The 18992-nt window shown below is 43.2% G+C and overlaps 1 protein-coding gene across 1 annotated transcript in view; it reads right to left on the bottom strand.

The window, feature by feature from the left end:
• Window positions 1–18992, bottom strand: part of gpd2 (glycerol-3-phosphate dehydrogenase 2 (mitochondrial)) — a 180798-nt gene that overhangs the window by 99674 nt on the left and 62132 nt on the right. Inside the window, exon 3 of the mRNA XM_078552201.1 lies at window positions 3980–4154. Coding sequence (XP_078408327.1) covers window positions 3980–4154 — 175 coding nt within the window. The remainder of the gene's footprint in view (window positions 1–3979; window positions 4155–18992) is intronic.

The following is an 18992-nucleotide window of genomic DNA, read 5'->3' as shown; positions in this document are numbered from 1 at the left end:
GGGAAAAAGTACTGAGCAAACTATTGGGATTAAAGGGTGACAAGTCCCCAGGACCTGATGGCCTACATCCCAGGGTCTTAAAGGAAGTGGCAGTGGAGATAGTGGATGCATTGGCTATAATATTCCAAAATTCCCTGGATACTGGAAAGGTTCCAGTGGATTGGAAAAATGCTAATTTAACGCCCTTATTCAAAAAGGGGGAGGAGGCAGAAAGTAGGAAACTATCGACCAGTTAGTTTAACGTCTGTTGTTGGGAAACTGTTGGAATCCATTATTAAGGAAGTAGAAATGGGGCATTTGGAAAGTCAAAATGCAATCCATCAAAGTCAGCATGGTTTTATGAAGAGTAAAACAAGTTTGACTAATTTGCTAGAGTTCTTTGAAGATGTGACAAGCAAAGAGGATAATGGGGATCCTGTGCATGTAGTATATCTGGACTTCCAGAGGGCCTTTGATAAGGTGCCGCACAAAAGATTAATATACAAGATAAGATCACACGGAGTTGGGGTAATATATTAGCTTGGATAGAGGATTGGCTAACCAACAGAAAGCAGAGAGTCGGGATAAATGGGTCTTTTTCTGGATGGCAAGCTGTAACTAGTGGGACGGCACAGGGTTCGATCCTTGGGCCCCAACTATTTACAATCTATATTCATGACTTGGATTCAGGGATAACAGGTACTATAGCTAAATTTGCAGATGACACCAAAATAGGCGGGAAAGTAAGTTGCAATGAAGAAATAAGAAATTTACAAATGGATATGGACAGGTTAGGCGAATGGGCCAAAATTTGGCAGATGAAGTTTAACGTGGGTAAGTGTGAGGTTGTCCATATTGGTCGGAAGAATAAAAAGGTGACTTATTATTTAAATGGTGAGCAACTTCAGAATGCTTCAGTGCAGAGGGATCTGGGTGTCCTCGTGCATGAATCGCTGAAAGCTAGGATGTAGGTACAGCAGGTAATAAGGAAGGCAAATGGAATTTTGGCACTTATTGCTAAAGGAATAGAGTATAAAAATAGGGAAGTGTTGTTGCAACTGTACAAGGCATTGGTGAGACCGCACCAGGAGTACTGTGCACAATTTTGGTCCCCTTACTTGAGGAAGGATGTAGTCGCATTAGAGGCGGTTCAGAGGAGGTTCACTAGAATGGTTCCAGAGATGCGGGGCTTGTCTATGAGAAAAGATTGAGCAGCTTAGGCCTTTCCTCGCTAGAGTTTAGAAGGATGAGAGGAAATCTAATTGAGGTATATAAGATGCTAAAGGGGATAGACAAAGTAGACGTGGAGCAGATGTTTCCCCTTGTGGGGCATTCTAGAATGAGAGGCCATAGGTTTAGGCTAAGGGGTGGTAGATTTAATTCAGAGATGAGGAGGAATTACTTTTCTCAAAGGGTCGTGAATCTGTGGAATTCACTATCTCAGTGTGCAGTGGATGCCGGGACGCTGAATAAATTTAAGGGGGAGATAGACCGATTTTTAATTAGTAAGGGGTTAAAAGGTTATGGGGAGAGGGCGGGAAATTGGAGTTGAGGCCAAAATGAGATCAGCCATGATCGTATTGAATGGCGGAGCAGGCTCGAGGGGCTGAATTGCCTACTCCTGCTCCTAGTTCTTATGTTCTTATGTTCTTGCTTTCAGGTTGAGGTCAGAAATATGAGTATGAGACAAGATGGTGAACTGAAATGGCAAGTGACTGGAAAATTGGGGGTCATATGTGCAGACTGAGCGAGGATGTTTCACAAAGCGGTCACCCAGTCAGTGTTTGGCTCCCAATGTAGAGAATGTAGAGAAGACCACATTGTCAGCAGGAAATACAGTAGACTTAATTGAATGCAGTACAAGTAAAGTGCTTCTTTTCTTGGAAGAGGTATTTGAGGCCTTAGGTGGTGAGGAGGGAGGACATAGAGGAGCAGGTGTTATACCTCGTGTGATTGCATGGGAAGATGCCATGGGAAGGAAATGAGGTGTTGGGGGTGATAGAGGAGTGCACCTGGGTGGCGTGGACGGAACGGTCACTTCGGAATGCTGACAGGGGAGGGGAGGGGAAAATGTGCTTGGTGGTGGCATCATGCTGGAGTTGGTGGAAATGACAGAGGATAATCCTTTGAATACGGAGGCTGGTGAGGTGCAAAGTGAGGACAAGGGGAACCCTACTGTGATTCTAGGAGGGAAGGGAAAGGGTGAGGGCAGAAGTGCGAGAAATGGGTCAGACACGGTTGAGGGCCTTGTCAACCACAGTGAGGGAGAATCCTTGGCTGAGGGAAAAGGAAGACATGTCGGAAGCGCCGTTGTGGAAGGTAGCATCATCAGAACAGATGCAATGGAGACAGAGAAACTATCCCTACAGGAAGCAGGCTGTGAATAGATGTAGTCAAGGTAGCTGTGAGAGGCGGTGGGCTAGTAATGAATATTGGTAGACAGTCTATCCTCAGAAATAGAGAAGTCAAGGAAGGGACAGGAAGTACCGGAGATGGACCACATGAATGTGAGAGAATCGGTGGGCTTGTCTCTAGTTCACCAAAAACCTAGAGGGAAGTTCAGCGCAAATGGCTTAGAATTTAGATTGAGCTATGGATTGGGTAAAACAAGCTCCTATGAGTCCAATATAGCGGGCAGAGTCCATACATTCATTCTGCAACAGAAGTGAGTCATTTGCCATATTTTTTAGGATGATTCCGTACGGATCCAGGGTGTCCACTTGTAACAGGCAGCAAGCCCTCCACATATGCAAATAGGGCCTAATTCCTGATTGCGGACTCCTTTACAACATTTATGCTGTAGTCTTTATTTGGGTGGTTAATCAATAGCCAAATCAATGAAGCTTAAAGGTACAATTCAATTTCTAAGCTAATATATCCAATTAAGAATTAAGAAATGATTGAACAAACATATCTTACTGCTTGTGCTGATGAGGGTTTCTATGGGATGGAGCAGTTCAGCCATGATCTTATTGAATGGCAGGGTAGGCTTCAGGGGCTGAATGGCCAACTCCTGCTATTTCTTATGTTATGTTCAAACTGTACAACACATTTTTTTTAAGAGGGAGCTTTCCTGGCCTGATGAATGCTTCTGGCCTAACATCTTTCCACAAGCCATATTAAAACATTTCATTAACATATTTCAAATATAGTTTGTTCCTGTACTGAAAATATTTTGTCAAAATTATTTAAAATTAGATTCCATGAAAACCCTTTTTTATTCAATCATTACATGGAACTGCATGGCACAGTGTACAGGGGCAAGGACACACAAATGCAGTTTTTAAACTGATGGAGCAAAACTTTCATTTAAACACCCAACTGGCCTATTGTTGGTCTTCTGACAATTTTGTAATCAAAGTAAAAGCAAGAGCACAGAGCTGAAATGGGCAGAGTGGCATTTTTTAAAACAAAATATAATACATATATCATTGTCATTACGTGGCTCTAATCACAAGCACAAAGAAAGTACGCTGAACCCCAGAAGAGCCAACTCAGTAATAAAGATTACTTACTATTTTTAAAATGCTGTAAATTCATAGGAATGTAGTCAACAGTGACTACACATCAAATATGCTTAATTGGCTGTAAAATGCTTTTGGACATCCTGAGGTTATGAAAGGCACTTATAAATGCAAGTCTTTCTTTCTTTCAAGTTCAGATTTGACTATCTAGTTCATATCAGCGGTACAATTTTACAGCCAGTATCACTGAACAGTTGATTTTACATGCGGTCTGCAGTTAACACCATTACAAAAATCAGTGAGAAATGTATCAAAAATCCTGACAAAATTTTGAATACAAAAATAAAACCATACATTAACTACTAAGACAGCGTGGAAGGGAAAGGCAGCACATGGACACATGGTGTATATATTTTATATATATATGGTTTTCAAGTACACTCAAACTGCTAGTTTATAAGTCAATGTATGAGAGGGCATTATAGACACATTAACACACAAAATAATGCAAACTTTTAAAATTAGAAGTTACTTACCCCTAGTAACAGCATCTAGAGCACAGCCAGATCCTGTTGCCCCGCCCCCAACAATAAGGACATCAAATTCCTTAGTTGTCTGTAAGGCGTCCAGTTGATCTTTTCTTGATGGGAGTTTATTTTCATCATAATTTTGGTTCAGCTGTTCTGATGCTTGAACATAAGAAAGACGGGCCTATGCAATTAAAATGGAGCAACAATGAAGTAAGGCTTCAGTGAATTTTCTACTTATGCCCAATTAAAGATATTGAGATGAGAGCACACTTTTGACAAGATTCTTTCAGCAGATATGAAGCATGTTCATTAACAGAACTACAACTTTATATTCAATATTTATAGCTTTTATTAGCCACTTCATATTTTATTTTACAGCAGGTATTATTTTCAAAGTACCCAGCTGTACGTAACAATAAGGATAGGGTACCCAAGTAAATCAGCTAACTAAATGATATGCTCTCTGAAATTATCTCAAATCCCAAGTCAACATCATCCATAAGATAAATTATAGATCATTCAGAGAAGCACGCTGGTTCAATTGTTCTTTTGACCATAAACAAAATAATGGGCTGGAATTTGCCACAAAAAAGCATGCAAACGATGCACACCATTATCATGTTGCAAATTACCAGCAATTTATGAAGAAGAAGAAACACCCTGTGAGTTACAAATTGCCACAAGTAACTGGAAGATTTACATTGCTCTGCTGTTAGCCTTGTGAATACAGCATCTTTAATCTCCCCATGAGTATCATTAAGTTGCTGCATTTGCACATTAATTGCGCATTAAATTCGACACAAAGTTTACTCTAGCAATTAATGGGGTAAGTACTCTTTTACCAATGTGATCATTATTAATAACTGCTAATCAACCTCTCTAGCCCAGAAAGTGATCAATTAAAAATGAAGTCTTGTTCTTTCAGGTAGTGAATTGTAGTTGAAGATTTTAGAAATATCAAATTTTTAATTTAAATTTTTTTCTTACTTTTCCTTCCTGTCTCTTTTCTCTGTCCAAATCCAATCTTTTTCTCCCCATTTCTTCCCCTCTACCCAATTTTTGACATTGACTCCTCCAGCTCAATGCTTCTTCCAATTATTTCTCAATGCTTTAACTCAGTGGTTAAGGAGATAAACGGTTGATCCAGTCAACCCTCATGGTCCCTGCTGCCCTCTTGCCCTCACAGTGTCATTACTAGCTCACACTTCCAGAACAAAAAAAAGTCGAAGCTTAAGGGTGTGGGAAAAAAATCTAACTAGCCAGGCATGCCACGATATGCCCCAACCCAGCAAATTCCAAGCTAATGTAACATGGCACATGACTTTTAAAAGAGAACATCACTTCCAGCATGATCCTTTCTAATTTATAAATTTAGCAAAGTGCAGGGTGTAAAAAGTTAAATTTATATTACATCACATAAAATAAAAAAGGTTCCTATCCCTCCCCAACAATGTAATTAACACTTCAGCATTTTACCCTCATATACTGTAATGGTACACTGTAATGCTTGTAATGAAAGATTTTCTCACTAAGCTCATATTTGGGATAATGACACATTTTGAAATTCATCAAGGAATGATATCACAGAACAGGATGACCATCCATCCTGTATTTTACAGGATCGTCCCGTAATTTAGCCGCTTGAGCTGTGTCCCGTATTATGCCTTCCCAAGATGCCACCTGTACCGTAGGTTTACTGAATTTATTGGGCAGCGATGTGGGAGTCTGCCTGGAGTCTCCTCTTGCTGCTGACTGTGCCTTTGTTTCATGCACATGAGCTCCTGCCGTCGGCCACAAAGTGGAGAAGGAGCCATGGGACAGAAGCCGAACTGGAAGAGTTATGTATTCTACTTATGTCTTTTACTGATTAGGTTATCATTAAGAAAATCCACATTCTTAAGAGCACCCCAACCCTGCTCTTACCAGAACCTCCGTACCCTCCACGGTCCCTTATTTTATTTCCTAAGAGTTGGTCCCCCTGACTGGGGGTTTCCGGCCCAGCCCGTTGCCGGGATCTTCCAGTCCCACCAAAAGTCAATGTACTTTTATCTGGCGTGCTGCATCCCGCTCCCGCTACCCCAAAAAGCAGCCATTTGGCCCATTGTGCCAGTATTAGCTCCTTAGTACATCTGTTAAACGAATCCTACATGATTGTTCTTCCCCCTTGCCCTGAATATTTTCCCTATAAAGAGCAAATTGGATAAATATTTGAAGTAACAATTGAATCTGCTTCCACTACCCTTTCAAACAATGCACTCCAGATCACAGCAATTTGCAGAATGAAAAAAAGAATCCTCAAAATAGTTAATTATGTCACCTCTGGTTCTTTTGCCTATCATTTTAAATCTGTGTCCTCTGCTTACCAATCCTTCTGTCCATGGAAACAGTAAACTAAAAGGAACTATCAGAGCCATTCATTACTTTGAACATATTTATCAAATCTGCACTTAACCTTCTCCACAGAGAACATGCTAGCTTACCCAAATATGGCAACTCCATGCTTCACAATAAGATACTGATGCTTAGGTATTTTCTTTCCATGTTAAATCAGTCGCATTTTTAAAGCCAAATCACTGTCATTTACTTTTAAGTTTAACAATCATTTTAAATAATTTTTTCTTGATCAACAATTGGCATTGTATTACATTAAAGTAGTGATGATTAAAGAAAGCTAGAAAATGTAGGTGTGACTGAAAATTCCATGATTGTTTTGTATTTTCTACAGCAGGCTTGTTAATTCTCACATGTAGGTACATATAATTATTAAAAAAATAAGAGGGTTGGAAAGCCATATTAATGATCAGTTCACTTTGGTTAATTTCCTACACAAAATCTCTCACTCCAAGGGGAAAGAAATAAGTTTAATGATGACTAAATGTTTTATTCAAATCTGCACACACAACTCATACTGAATGATTATATCAATTTTGCTCCTGCTGGAACACAATTAGACTTGCAAATTCTTGAACGTACCGTATCAAGACATTTGCAATTTGGAGCTGAACAGCAAACGAGACCTATTAATTATCATCTACTTCCAAAAAAGTGCATATTTAAAGACTGCAGACAATTAACAGCCAGGTTGTCCTGTAATCACAGTTTCAGCTTAATGCAAGGCGTCATGTAAATTACTATATTAGACAGGGATTTCATTTGTTTTCTCATTGGGGTTACTTTCAAATCATATTCTCTTTTTAAAGTCTCCAGTACTTTAAAAATGCACCAGACTGCAATGAATTTAACGAAGAATAAACTCGTGCATACAAGTCGCTGTTGATTTGATAACCGTGCAGATGTATACATTCAAAATTTGAATATGATGAAAGAATGACAAGATTTACTTTCTTGTACAATAATGCAAGAACATTAAAATGAATTTAATGAAGTAATGGTAATCAATATTTCACTAACAGAGGCCCTGATTTTGATTTCCCACTGCCAACTGAAAAGCTGGCCAGATGTGGGGTGGGGGACAGACATGAGTTAAAATGAAGGTAACAATTTACCTATCTGATATTGCCACCTTCCCAATGTCAATCCGCTCTCTTGAGCTCACTGGAGTAGCTGGACACAGGCCCTAAGCCGGCAGCACCTTGTTTAAAAACAGACTGAGACCCACCGACATGAACAGGATCCGATCTGCAATATTAGTCGCAGGCCTGAGCAGGGGAGCAGTGAGGTCAGGTACCTAATGGGCCCCCACTAGGAAGCTCTGAGCCTCCCTTGTAATTGGCTCCTCCCACAATTGCATCGAGGAACGCACTTAGCAGGGTGCATGGACTGATCCCACAGGTGCCCATGAGATACTGATTTATCTGCTTGCTGGCCAGGTAATGGTTCTGGACATTATGGTGGAAAGAACGTATCTTTTTATTTCTGTTGGACAGTAGATAAAAATTACGATGGCTGCAGTTTGAAAGACATGTGAACTGGAACAGGATGAGAGATATATACAGTGTTGCAGTCCTGGAACAGAGTGTGGCATGAAAGACAGGAAAGGAGTCCTGGGCCAAGGGAGCTACCTGGCAACAACATTTTAATTGGCTCCTGACCAGGTGACCAGGGTTTGTGCGAGGGCAGTGCAGCAGAGTAGCTCCTAGCCTGAAAGGAAAAAGACTAAAACCTCTCTCTCCTATGTGTGTAAGATTCCAGTCATTCTACAGTAATAACTAGCTGGCTTTTTTCCTCCCCATATCTCTATAACCTGCTCTCTCTGAAAACCACTGTCAGGAGGCAAAGGGGAAAATCATCGTGAGAGACATTGAAAGGCAAGTGCTCAACCAGTGAGCTAAAGGAGGAAAATACTGGAAGACCACCTCGTGCCATCAACAAGAATTGAAAGGAATTTGGAAGGCATCGATCAAAAGCAACTCATCGAATCCTGTGCTCCAGAGCTGTTGCTATTGAACTGTTTTATCCTACCCTTAAAATCCATGTTTTTGCGTGTGTCTTGCATGTGTGTATATAGAGATTTAAGAAGGGGTAGAGTTTAGGTTATAGAGTTAGAAATTAGCAGTTCATATTTCTTTCTTTCGTCACTGGTTAACGACAGTTTGTTCAATAAACAGTTATTTACTTATTAAAGTTTATAACCTGGTGCTCGTATTCTGTTAACCTAAGTTAAACAGTTAGGTAGAATTGGGGCAATCTGGTGGTTTGGTCAAACGGCCTCAATTGGCCCGCCCATGTGAAATGGCGGCACGCCCCCAATCGGGGGCGCCAATCAGAGGCGCGCCCCTTGCGCGCCCGCACTTCAACATCGCCCCCCAACGGGGGGAAAATCCTGCCCCAGGGCTTGATATTACAGCGCACTATCCCCAGTGAGTCATGACAAAGGTAATGAGGCCCGACTGTTAAAATCGGCCTGGTTTGCACATCCGGGACTCCCCGAGTACACACTTCCAAGCTGACACTATAACCCCAACCAACCCCTCCTCCCCAAGGCCAGAGTCTCTAACTTGCCACTTTTGGCTTCATTACACCACATTTCATTCAGACACACAGAACAAAAAAAAGTAAAAAGCAAAATTGTTAGTGTGGGGGTAGGGGAGTGGGGGGGGGCGGGGGGGTGCAATTCAGGTACAATAATATAGTCATCTTCACCATTCCAGAATGTGGCAAAACAAGTTTTTATGGAATTAAAACACACAGAGAAAGGCAAATGTCCACAGTGTAAAACACTACCAAGGGCTAATAAGAGTAGAAAAGATCAGAAATAAGCATGTAGGTGTTTCATTGCTCTGCATTTTAAAACTTTAAATCAGATACCATGGGCTATTTTTTCACCGTGGAAGCAGGAAACAGGAGTCGGGTTTGTTTTTAGGCCTGGCTCTGGGGCAAATTGATTAAAGTTCATATTTTCACACTAGGAAGCCCTTGATTAGCTTGTAGGCAGGTTTCCTGAGCTCTTAGAGCCAGGAGGGTGAGTACCGAGGGCAGTCAGACAAAGCGTGGGACTCATTTAGATTCATACAACAGCCATCACTAAGGATGCTGGCTGTCCTGAGGGAGAGATATGGGGTGGAATTTTACAGCCCCGTCATGGTGGGGGCAGGGCCATAAAATGCGGCGAGCCATTCAAAAGTCCATTGACTTTGGCAGGACCATAAAATCACCCTGGCATAAAATTCCACCCCATGCAGTTTATGGCAAAGCCTTCCACTTTACTAGAGGGGAGTGAGATGTCACAGAGGAACTGGAGATCTGGCAACCAAGGCAGGGCAGACTTTTGTTTCAACGATGCTAACCAGGATCTAATGCTGGAAGCCATGAGGGAGAGGAGGGAGGTCCTCTTCCCAGAGGGTAGGAGGAGGAAGCCACCTTGATGTGCAGCAGGGCCTCCTCTCTGTTCAGTGTCATCTCCCTCCACCTCCTTTTCCTCTTCCTCTCACCTCCTGTTTCTTTCTCGATGAGTTTTCTCCTTCCAGGCCCTCGTTGTCCTCAAGGACCACACCTCTTGGAGAGCTTTGTAATGGAGGCCACAGAAGACCATCACAATGACTGAGGCCCTTGCCAGAAGGAATTGGAGGCCACCGTCCGACTGTTTCAGGCACCAACACCCCATCTTCAGAAATCTATTGGCCTGCTTGATGGTTGTCCTACTGAACAGGTGGCATTGGTTGTATCATCTCTGTCTGGGCTCCTGTAGAGGTGTCAGTGGCCATGTCTTCAAGGGATTTCCCTTATCCCCTCAGATCCATCCACCCGCTTTGGGTATTGGAGTGAAGATCTGAGGCAGACTGGACTGGCGGGGGATGAAGGAGTTGGGTAGTTGCGTAAGTACACATGGTGGAAACTTTTGTTGCAGTCTTGGTCACAGACCATTTGTACATTGAAGAAGTGAAAGCCCTTCTTGTTTTTGGTTCTCACTAACTGGTCATTAGTTGCCTTGATGACCACACAGGTGCAACTGAGGAAGCCCTGCACCTGGGGAAATCCAACAATGGAGGTGGAACCCAATGTCCTATGTCCCTGTGAGGCGGATCCATCATCAAATAAATATGGTGTCCAGCTCTAACAAAGAGGGCCTCACTGACCAGTGAGATGCAATCGTGTATAGCCATTTCCAAGATGTCGCCAACGTCTGCAGCTGATCGTTGGAAGGAGCCAGAAGCAAAAGGAGCTCAAGGCCACAATATGATTGCTACTGGCAGCGCATGGTGACCAATACTGCAAAATCTTCAGTGAAGAAAGCACAGAGGTCTGTGATCATCTTCCTGGAGAATCGCAGTCTCATAAGGCATGGATCTTAGTCTTCAGTGGTAGATTCATGTAGCTCTGTCTTCAGTGATAGATCCTCTGATGAGAGTATGTCCTTTGTTGCCTTCCTCCTCTCTATCCTCTCCCATGTCCTCCTGATGCTCATTGTTTTCCCCCTCCTGCAAAGATTGTTGCCCCTCATCACCACTCAGCCCAAAATCTGACATCATGTCCCCAAAGCCTGCGGCAGCCTTTCTTCTAAACAGGTGGCCATCCTACAGTGAATGGCAGCCTTGACTCCTGCTCTTCTGCCCCGTTCAGGAACTGACAGCCTCTAAAACCCATGTGTGCACCCCTTTAAATATTCCACCCTCCCCCTTCAACAAGCTCTGAACAAACTTCTGAATTAGTTCCAAGTGGCCTCAACAGGGAGGGGAGCAGGATTCCTGTTCCACCCTGGTACTTACTGCTGAGGCCGGGATCGGCACCTTGAAATTGACATGCCGCCTGGCGCCAGTCTTTTCGGGGGACAAACTCCCTGTCTCCGTCCCACCTTCATGGAGCCCCAAAAATTCAGCCCCATAATTTTTTCAGTAAATTTTAAAGCAATTCTTTCTTTAATTGAAAATTATCAGCAACGCCCTTGAGTGTGTTTGATCCTTTAAGAATTACAATGTATCATTTGGCATTGTTCCTACTTCACTCTTTTGTCCTGGGAACAGAATAAAGGTAATTTTGATGATGTACTAATTGAAATGCAGATTCTGAAAAAAAAATCATAATAGTGGCGTGTAGTAAATAAGGTAAGTATTTTGATGCAGTTAAACTTCTAAACTTCAAAAGCATGTATATTTCCCTCATCCAGAATTGCTCCACGTGGTGAACGCACAGCAAACGGTTCCTACAACAAATTGGACTTACTTAGCTCCTTCAAAGAAGCAAAGTTCCCAACGGCACTTCAGAAGGAGGTACTTGCAAAAGTAGAATGTATGGTGATGTTTTTGAAAGCAAGGAGGAGTAGCAAGGTTGAGGGCTTTGGGAAGAATATACATAGGGGAGGCTTATGATGGAGCACTGTGAGCTGGGTAACAGAACAGCAGGGAATGTGGGCTGAAGTATAAGGCTACTAGAGGTCACAGAGATAGGGTGATGCAAGGCGGCACATGGGTTTCCAAAATGAAGATGATATTCAAATCAATGTGCTGGAGTACTGGAGTGAATGGCGTTTCGCATATGCTAGATGAGTCTGAATTAGCATGAAATAGGATGCAAGCATCTGAGTTTTCAATGAGATTGGACTTCGTACATGATGGAACTTGTGAAGTTGCTGAGGACAGCATTGGAGAAGTCAATGTCAAAAGGTGTGAATAAGGTTTCAGCAGTGGAAAGAATGAGATATGGGCAATGTTAGAAATTAAATTAAGTGATCTCGATAAAGGAAAGGATGCAGAGTTTGAATCAACTTGGGGCAAAGCAGCACATGGAAATTGTGCATCATTAGGGTCCACTTGAGGGAACAGCTAGTGAGAAAATGGAATCAGGTATAAATATATGGGTCAGAATTTTACGCTCGCCACAGCGGGTTCTGAGGTGGAGAGGGGAGCGTGAAATTGCATGGACAGGGTTCCCTCCAGGCTCCTGCCTACCTCGACCTGGTCGTGATTTTACCCTGGGGCGTACAGAGCCTCACATGGGGGAGCCCACCCTTGCTACAGTAAAGGCCCTTAAGTGGCCACTTAAAGGCCTTTTCCCACCCAGCCTTAATTTTTAGGCTGGTGGGTGGATGATAGCCCAGGGTGGGAAGGTTGGGGGGGAAGCCCAACAAAAGCCCCCTTCTGACTGGGGGCGCCCTTCCCTTAGGGCCCAGTGATCTCCAGTCCTGCCTCCCTCCCCACCTATTCCCCGAGACCCCGATCACCACCCTCACGGCTGCCCAGACCTTTCCTACCAACCCAACCTCCCTTGACCCCTGCCACTTACCTCTCCCCCGGCACTTACTTCCAGGCAGCTAGCTGCAGTGCCTCTTCTGGCAATTGAAGCACTGTTCCTGGAATGACTGGAGAGCTACCGGCCAATCCATAGTGGGACTTCCTTCCAATGACGGGTGGAAGTCTGGCGTTCTGCCAGTCAACGCTCGTTAGAGCATGAAATGGCATCGACGATGCTGGAGTTAGTGGGCATGTGTTCCCTGCCGACGGTTCGGATGGCGGGCCTCGGCCATGGAGTTCTTGTTGGAGCCAAACACTTTGGCTTTGGTCTTACCAATGTGATGCTGGAGAAGACCCTGGCTCAAGGACAATTTGAAATTAGACAGGTACAATAACAGTCATGCAACTGAGCGGTTACCAATGTGGTTATGAAAAATGTCAACAACAGACAGCATGCCAATGAAGAAAGATGAAACCGTGGGTTTCAGAGATGACTATCCAGGCACCATTGCAGAATACTTCACATCTGTCTTCACCCAAGAGAATGAGGATGAAGGTATCGAACTCGCGGAGAGAGACTGCGAGGTTCTTAAGCAAATTGATATAGGCAGTGACAAGGTATTGGAGGTGTTGGCAGGCTTAAAAGTGGACAAATCTCCAGGTCCGGATGATTTGTGTCCCAGGCTGCTGAGGGAGGCAAGGGAGGAGATCGCAGAGGCTCTGATCCAAATTTTTAATTCCTATCTGGCAACGGGGGAGGTGCCAGAGGACTGGAGAACAGCTAATGTGGTTCTACTAATTAAGAAGGGTTGTGGAGATAAGCCAGGGAACTACAGGCCAGTGAGTCTCATGTCAGTGGTAGGGAAACTATTGGAGAAAGATCTGAAGGAGAGAATCTACCTCCACTTGGAGAGGCAAGATTTGATCAGGGATAGTCAGCATGATTTTGTCAGAGGGAGGTCATGCCCAACAAATTTGATTGAATTTTTTGAGGAGGTGACCAGGTGTGTAGATGAGGGTAGTGCAGTTGATGGATTTCAGCAAAGCCTTTGACAAGGTCCCACATGGGAGACTTATAAAGAAGGCAAATGCACATGGGATACAGGGTAATTTGATAAGGTTGATTCAAAATTGGCGTAGTTGTAGGAGAGAGGGTGATGACAGAAGGATGCTTTAGTGACTGGAAGCCAGTGGCCTACCACAGGGATCTGTGCTGGGTCCCCTATTATTTGTCATTTATATAAATGACATAGATGACTATGTGGGGGGTAGGATTAGTAAGTTTGCAGATGACACAAAGATTGGCCGGGTGGTTAACAGTGAGGTTGAGTGTCTTGGGCTACAGGAAGATATAGACGGGATGGTCAATTGGGCAGATAAGTGGCAGATGGAATTTAACCCTGAAAAGTGTGAGGTGATATACTTTAGTAGGAGTAATTTGACAGGAAGTATTCAATGAATGGCATGACACTAGGAAGTTCTGAGGAACAAAGGGACCTTGGCGTGTGTGTGCATAGATCTCTGAAGGCAGAGGGGCATGTTAGTAGGGTGGTGAAAAAGGCATATGGGACACTTGCCTTATCAATCGAGGCATAGATTACAAAAGTAGGGAGGTCATGTTGGAGTTGTATAGAACCTTAGTGAGGCCACAGCTGGAGTACTGTGTGCAGCTCTGGTCACCACGTTATGGGAAGGATGTGATTGCACTGGAGGGGATGCAGAGGAGATTCACCAGGATGTTGCCTGGGATGAAACATTTAAGTTATGAAGAGAGGGTTGGATAGACTTGGGTTGTTTTCATTGGAGCAGAGAAGGCTGAGAGGCGACCTGATCAAGGTGTACTAGATTATGAGGGGCATGGACAGGGTGGATAGGGAGCAGCTGTTCCCCTTAGTTGAAGGGTCAGTCACAAGGGGGCATAATTTCAAGGTGAGGGACAGGAGATTTAGGGGGGATGTGAGGAAAAACTTTTTTACCCAGAGGGCGGTGACGGTCTGGAATGCGCTGCCTGGGAGGGTGGCGGAGGCGGGTTGCCTCACATCCTTTAAAAAGTACCTGGATAAGCACGTGGCACGTCATAACATTCAAAGCTATGGGCCAAGTGCTGGTAAATGGGATTAGGTAGGTAAGTCAGGTGTTTCTCACGTGTCGGTGCAGACTTGATGGGCCGAAGGGCCTTTTCTGCACTGTGATTCTCTGATATGTGCTCGCTATATTGGTGGAGGTAAAAATAGAATCATGAAAGGAAATGAGGGCAGATTACAGAAGAAAGGAAGTGGAGGAAGGGAATGGTCAACCACTATGATAGAAACATTCTATACCATTTCTACTTGTCCTTCCATAAATATTGCTGGTACTTTTACTCATAGACTCAGACTACATTTACAGCACAGGAGGCCATTTGGCTCATCGTGTCCACACCAGTCAACAAAGATCTGACAACACTAATCACATTTTCCAGCGCTTGGCCCATAGCCCTGGAGGCTATGGCAATGCAAGTGAATATATAAGTACTCATTAAATGTTACGAGCGTTTCTGACTCAACCATCCTTTCAGGCAGTGAGTTCCAGGCTCCCACCACCCTCTGGGTGAAAATATTTCTCCTCAACTCCCACCTTATCCTTCTACCTCTTACCTTAAATCTATGCCCCTTGGTTATTGACATCTCTACTGATGGAAAAAGTGCCTTCCTGTCCATCCTATCTATGTCCCTCATAATCTTATACACCTCTGTCAGGTTCCCTCTCAAACTTCGCTTCTTCAAGGAAAACAATCTCAGCCTATCCAATCTTTCCTCATCGCTCAGACCCTCCAGCCCAGGCAGCATCCTGGTAAGAAGTCTCCTCTGCACCCTCTTCAATGCAATCACATCCTTTCTATAATGTGGTGACCAGGACTGCACACAGTACTCCAGTTGTGGCCTAACCAATGTTTATGCAGTTCCAGCATAAACTCCCTGCTCTTGTATTCTATGCCTCAGCTAATAAAGACAAGTATCCCATATGCCTTCTTAACCTTACCTACTTGCCCTGCTACCTTCAGGGATCTGTGGATATGCACACTAAGGTCCCTCTGATCTTCAATACTTTCCAGGGTCCTACCATTCATAGTGCAATCCCTTGCCTTGTTAGCCCCCCACCAAGTGCATTACCTCACACTTTTCTGGGTTAAGTTCCATTTGCCACTGCTCTGCCCACCTAACCAGTCCATTGATATCCTCCTGCAGTTTATGGCTATCCTGCTCACTATTTACCATCCTACCAATTTTCATGTCATCCGCAAACTTCTTGATCATAGCCCCTACACTTAAGTCCAAATTATTTAAGTCCAGCACAAACAGCAAGGGCCCCAGCACCAAGCCCTGCAAAACCCCAAAACAGACTTGCAGTCACAGAAACATCCCTCTGTAAGAAGTAAGCCCTCTGCTTCCTGCCTCCTCAGCCAATTTTGGATCCAATGTGCCACTTTCCCTTGGGTCCCATGGGCTCTTACTTTCTTGACCAGTCTGGTCAAAAGCCTTGCTCAAGTCCATTTAGGCACATCAAATGCATTACCTTCATGGTTACTCCCTCAAAAAATTCAAACAAATTTGTCAAACACAACCTTTCCTTAACAAATCCATGCTGACTATCGCAGATTAATCCATGTCTCTCCAAGTGTAGATATATTTTGTTCCTCAGAATTCTTTCTAGTAACTTCCTCACCATCGAGGTTAGACTGACTGGCCTGTAATTTCCTGTCTATCCCTTCCTCCTTTTTTAATACTGGGACAACATTAGCAGTTTTTAAAAAGCTCTTTTGGGTTTACCTTTGAATTGCTTACTGGCCTCATCTTTTAGGGTAAACAGTATAGACTACCCTACTCTAATGGCATGATTCTATCTGTTGCATTAACAGATATTAAGGGCTGAATTCTCACTCCGGGTTAGCACAGAAGTAGGTAGGTGCAGAAATTGGAGCCACCAGTTGGCATGCTGGCACCATCCCGTTCCCAGACCATTTTCCCGGAGGCAGGATGAGAGTCGGAAGGAGAATTAAAGACCTTAAAAAGGCCTGTTATCAGAGGCCAACTAGAATTTTCCAGTTAGCCTGCAGGTTCGCCACCACCTCCCAGCTATCCCACCTCCAAGGTGTCGGGGACTAGGCCAGCTGCCTGTAGTGGTGCAACAATGGTGGCCTATTTCCTGAGGCCTTTTCTTTAATTTATAAATTTAAAAAGTTGGCCCTCAAGTTTCAACAGCCTGCCTCTGACCAGTAATTGGTTAATTGGTGGAAAATCAATGCCAGGTGGCTGTTTCCCACTGTGTGGAGCCATGGCTCCCACTGTGTGGAGCCATGGCCCCCATTTGGCCCCGATGTCAGTATCACAACTCAAACCCTACTCTAAAAATCTAATGTATAGCATTTTCTTCATTTTTCAATTAACTTAATTGTCTGCTCTTGCTTGGTGAATGCTTTATTGTTCATGCTCAAGTCATGCATTTGACTGCATTCATAGTCCAAAGTATAATTCCTTTGTGCAAATTACAAATATTTTGAATGGTGGACTTTAATTCCCAGGTGGGAAACTGACCTAGTGAGCGGCGAACCTGTCTCACAGCAACAAACAGAGACCCAGCTAGTTTTAATGGCCAGATCTTATCTGGGTGCTGTTGGGCAAGTACCCGATCAAAAAGGCCTGAAAGTAAGCAGGAATTGGCTGCCCAGTCGTTAGATTTAGGCTGGGAACTGGGGGGTGGTTGTCCAGAATAATTTGGGAAGCTAGTAGGTAATTTCCCACATCCATTATAACTGCAACTCCTCTCCCACAACCTTTGCCAGATAGGAAGGAGGGTCAGAATTCCTCTTGAATTTCAAATTAAAGGGTTACTTTTCTTCAAAAAACTCCACCACAATTAAAATAACCTGAGTAGTCGTGTAATTAAAATTCTCACTATTGTTCTAGCATGAATTCAGGAGAATAATAAGAACTAATTGTAAGAATACAAAGCAAAGCAGTACATTTCAACCCGATTCTCCAAAGCGTTTGTGTCAGATGCCTTGCTTACAACAATATTGGCCGCTGAGTTCATTTGATTAATCCATCTGTTTCTGCTGGTTTTTGAAGCCATTCAGCTTATACTGGTTACAGAGCACAATAAATGGTCAAGGCAATGACATTTTCTTTCATACAAGCAAAATACTGCAGATGTTGGAAAACTGAAATAAAAACAGAAAATGCTGGTAAAACTCAGCATGTCTGGCAGCATCTGTGGAGGTACAGAGTTAACGTTTGAGTCCATATGACTCTTCTTCAGAGCTATGAAGAAGAGTCATATGGACTTGAAAGTTTAACTCTGTTTCTCTCTCCACAGATGCTGCTAGACCTGCTGAGTTTTACCAGCATTTTCTGTTGACATTTTCTTTCAGGCAATTACATCATCTTAAGAGAGTAAGAGTGGAATTTTCAGCTCCCTGGCAGGTCAGGGAACTAAATTTGGCATGATAGAAAAAGTCAGTTTTCCAATAGCAAAACATTGATTTGGAATTTCGTCCTCCCAACATTGATGGCCGGTTAAAGGAAGGTCGGGTTTCCTGCTGATCTATGTAGGTAACCACATTTGCATTCATTTCCAACTTGTGAAAGCTCATTAAAAGGCCAACTTGCTGGAATTATGTTCTCCTCCAAATTATTTGCCCCACCAGTGGATAATTAGGGCAGTTTATTTCGCGGTGTACGTAAGAGGCGTGCACCTGGCGAACTTCACGTTATGGCACAGCAGATGGTAAATGCTCAGCTGCTCAAATCCCAGAGGGAAACTTGAAACAACTGCCACAATTGTTTTGCAATTTGTATTTTTATTTCAAGATGCGTGCCTTGAATTCCGTAGTAATAAGTTCACTGAGTCTTAAAGGTTTTATTTACAAAAGTAAATTAAACATTTATCAATAAAATAAATAATTTTAAGCACATACATAGGTCTACAAATTACTACTATGATAACTCCTAGCTCCCCTAATTAATCTGATTCTCAGTTACACCCTCGTTAAAGCAACAGTAAAAACAAAATAGATTTTAACAGGCCCAGGCAAAGCACACGATACCTTGGATATTCACAGTGAATTCAGTTCCTATAGGCAGCAGCTTGGTACATAGAGGCTGGAGGCTTTTCACACTTGTTAGATCTTAGAATGCCTTCTCTTTATACATAACATCATCTTCTTTATACATGTTTCTCCCTTTTTATTGTAAATTCCATTGTTCCAATATATCTTTGGACTTCACCTTTCTAATAATAAAAATCTTTCATGGCTCCAATTTTATGAGTAAGCTTTGGGAAAAATAAACACACTGTTTGGCTTCTTCTGGCTAAGTGTAACATTTCACCCTCTCTTTTGAAATTCAAACTAC

Source organism: Cetorhinus maximus, chromosome 11 (assembly GCF_964194155.1).
Source record: "Cetorhinus maximus chromosome 11, sCetMax3.hap1.1, whole genome shotgun sequence".
NCBI classification, from domain to species: domain Eukaryota; kingdom Metazoa; phylum Chordata; class Chondrichthyes; order Lamniformes; family Cetorhinidae; genus Cetorhinus; species Cetorhinus maximus.
Note: the sequence above shows the minus strand (reverse complement) of the source record. Positions and strands in the feature narration are given on the sequence as shown.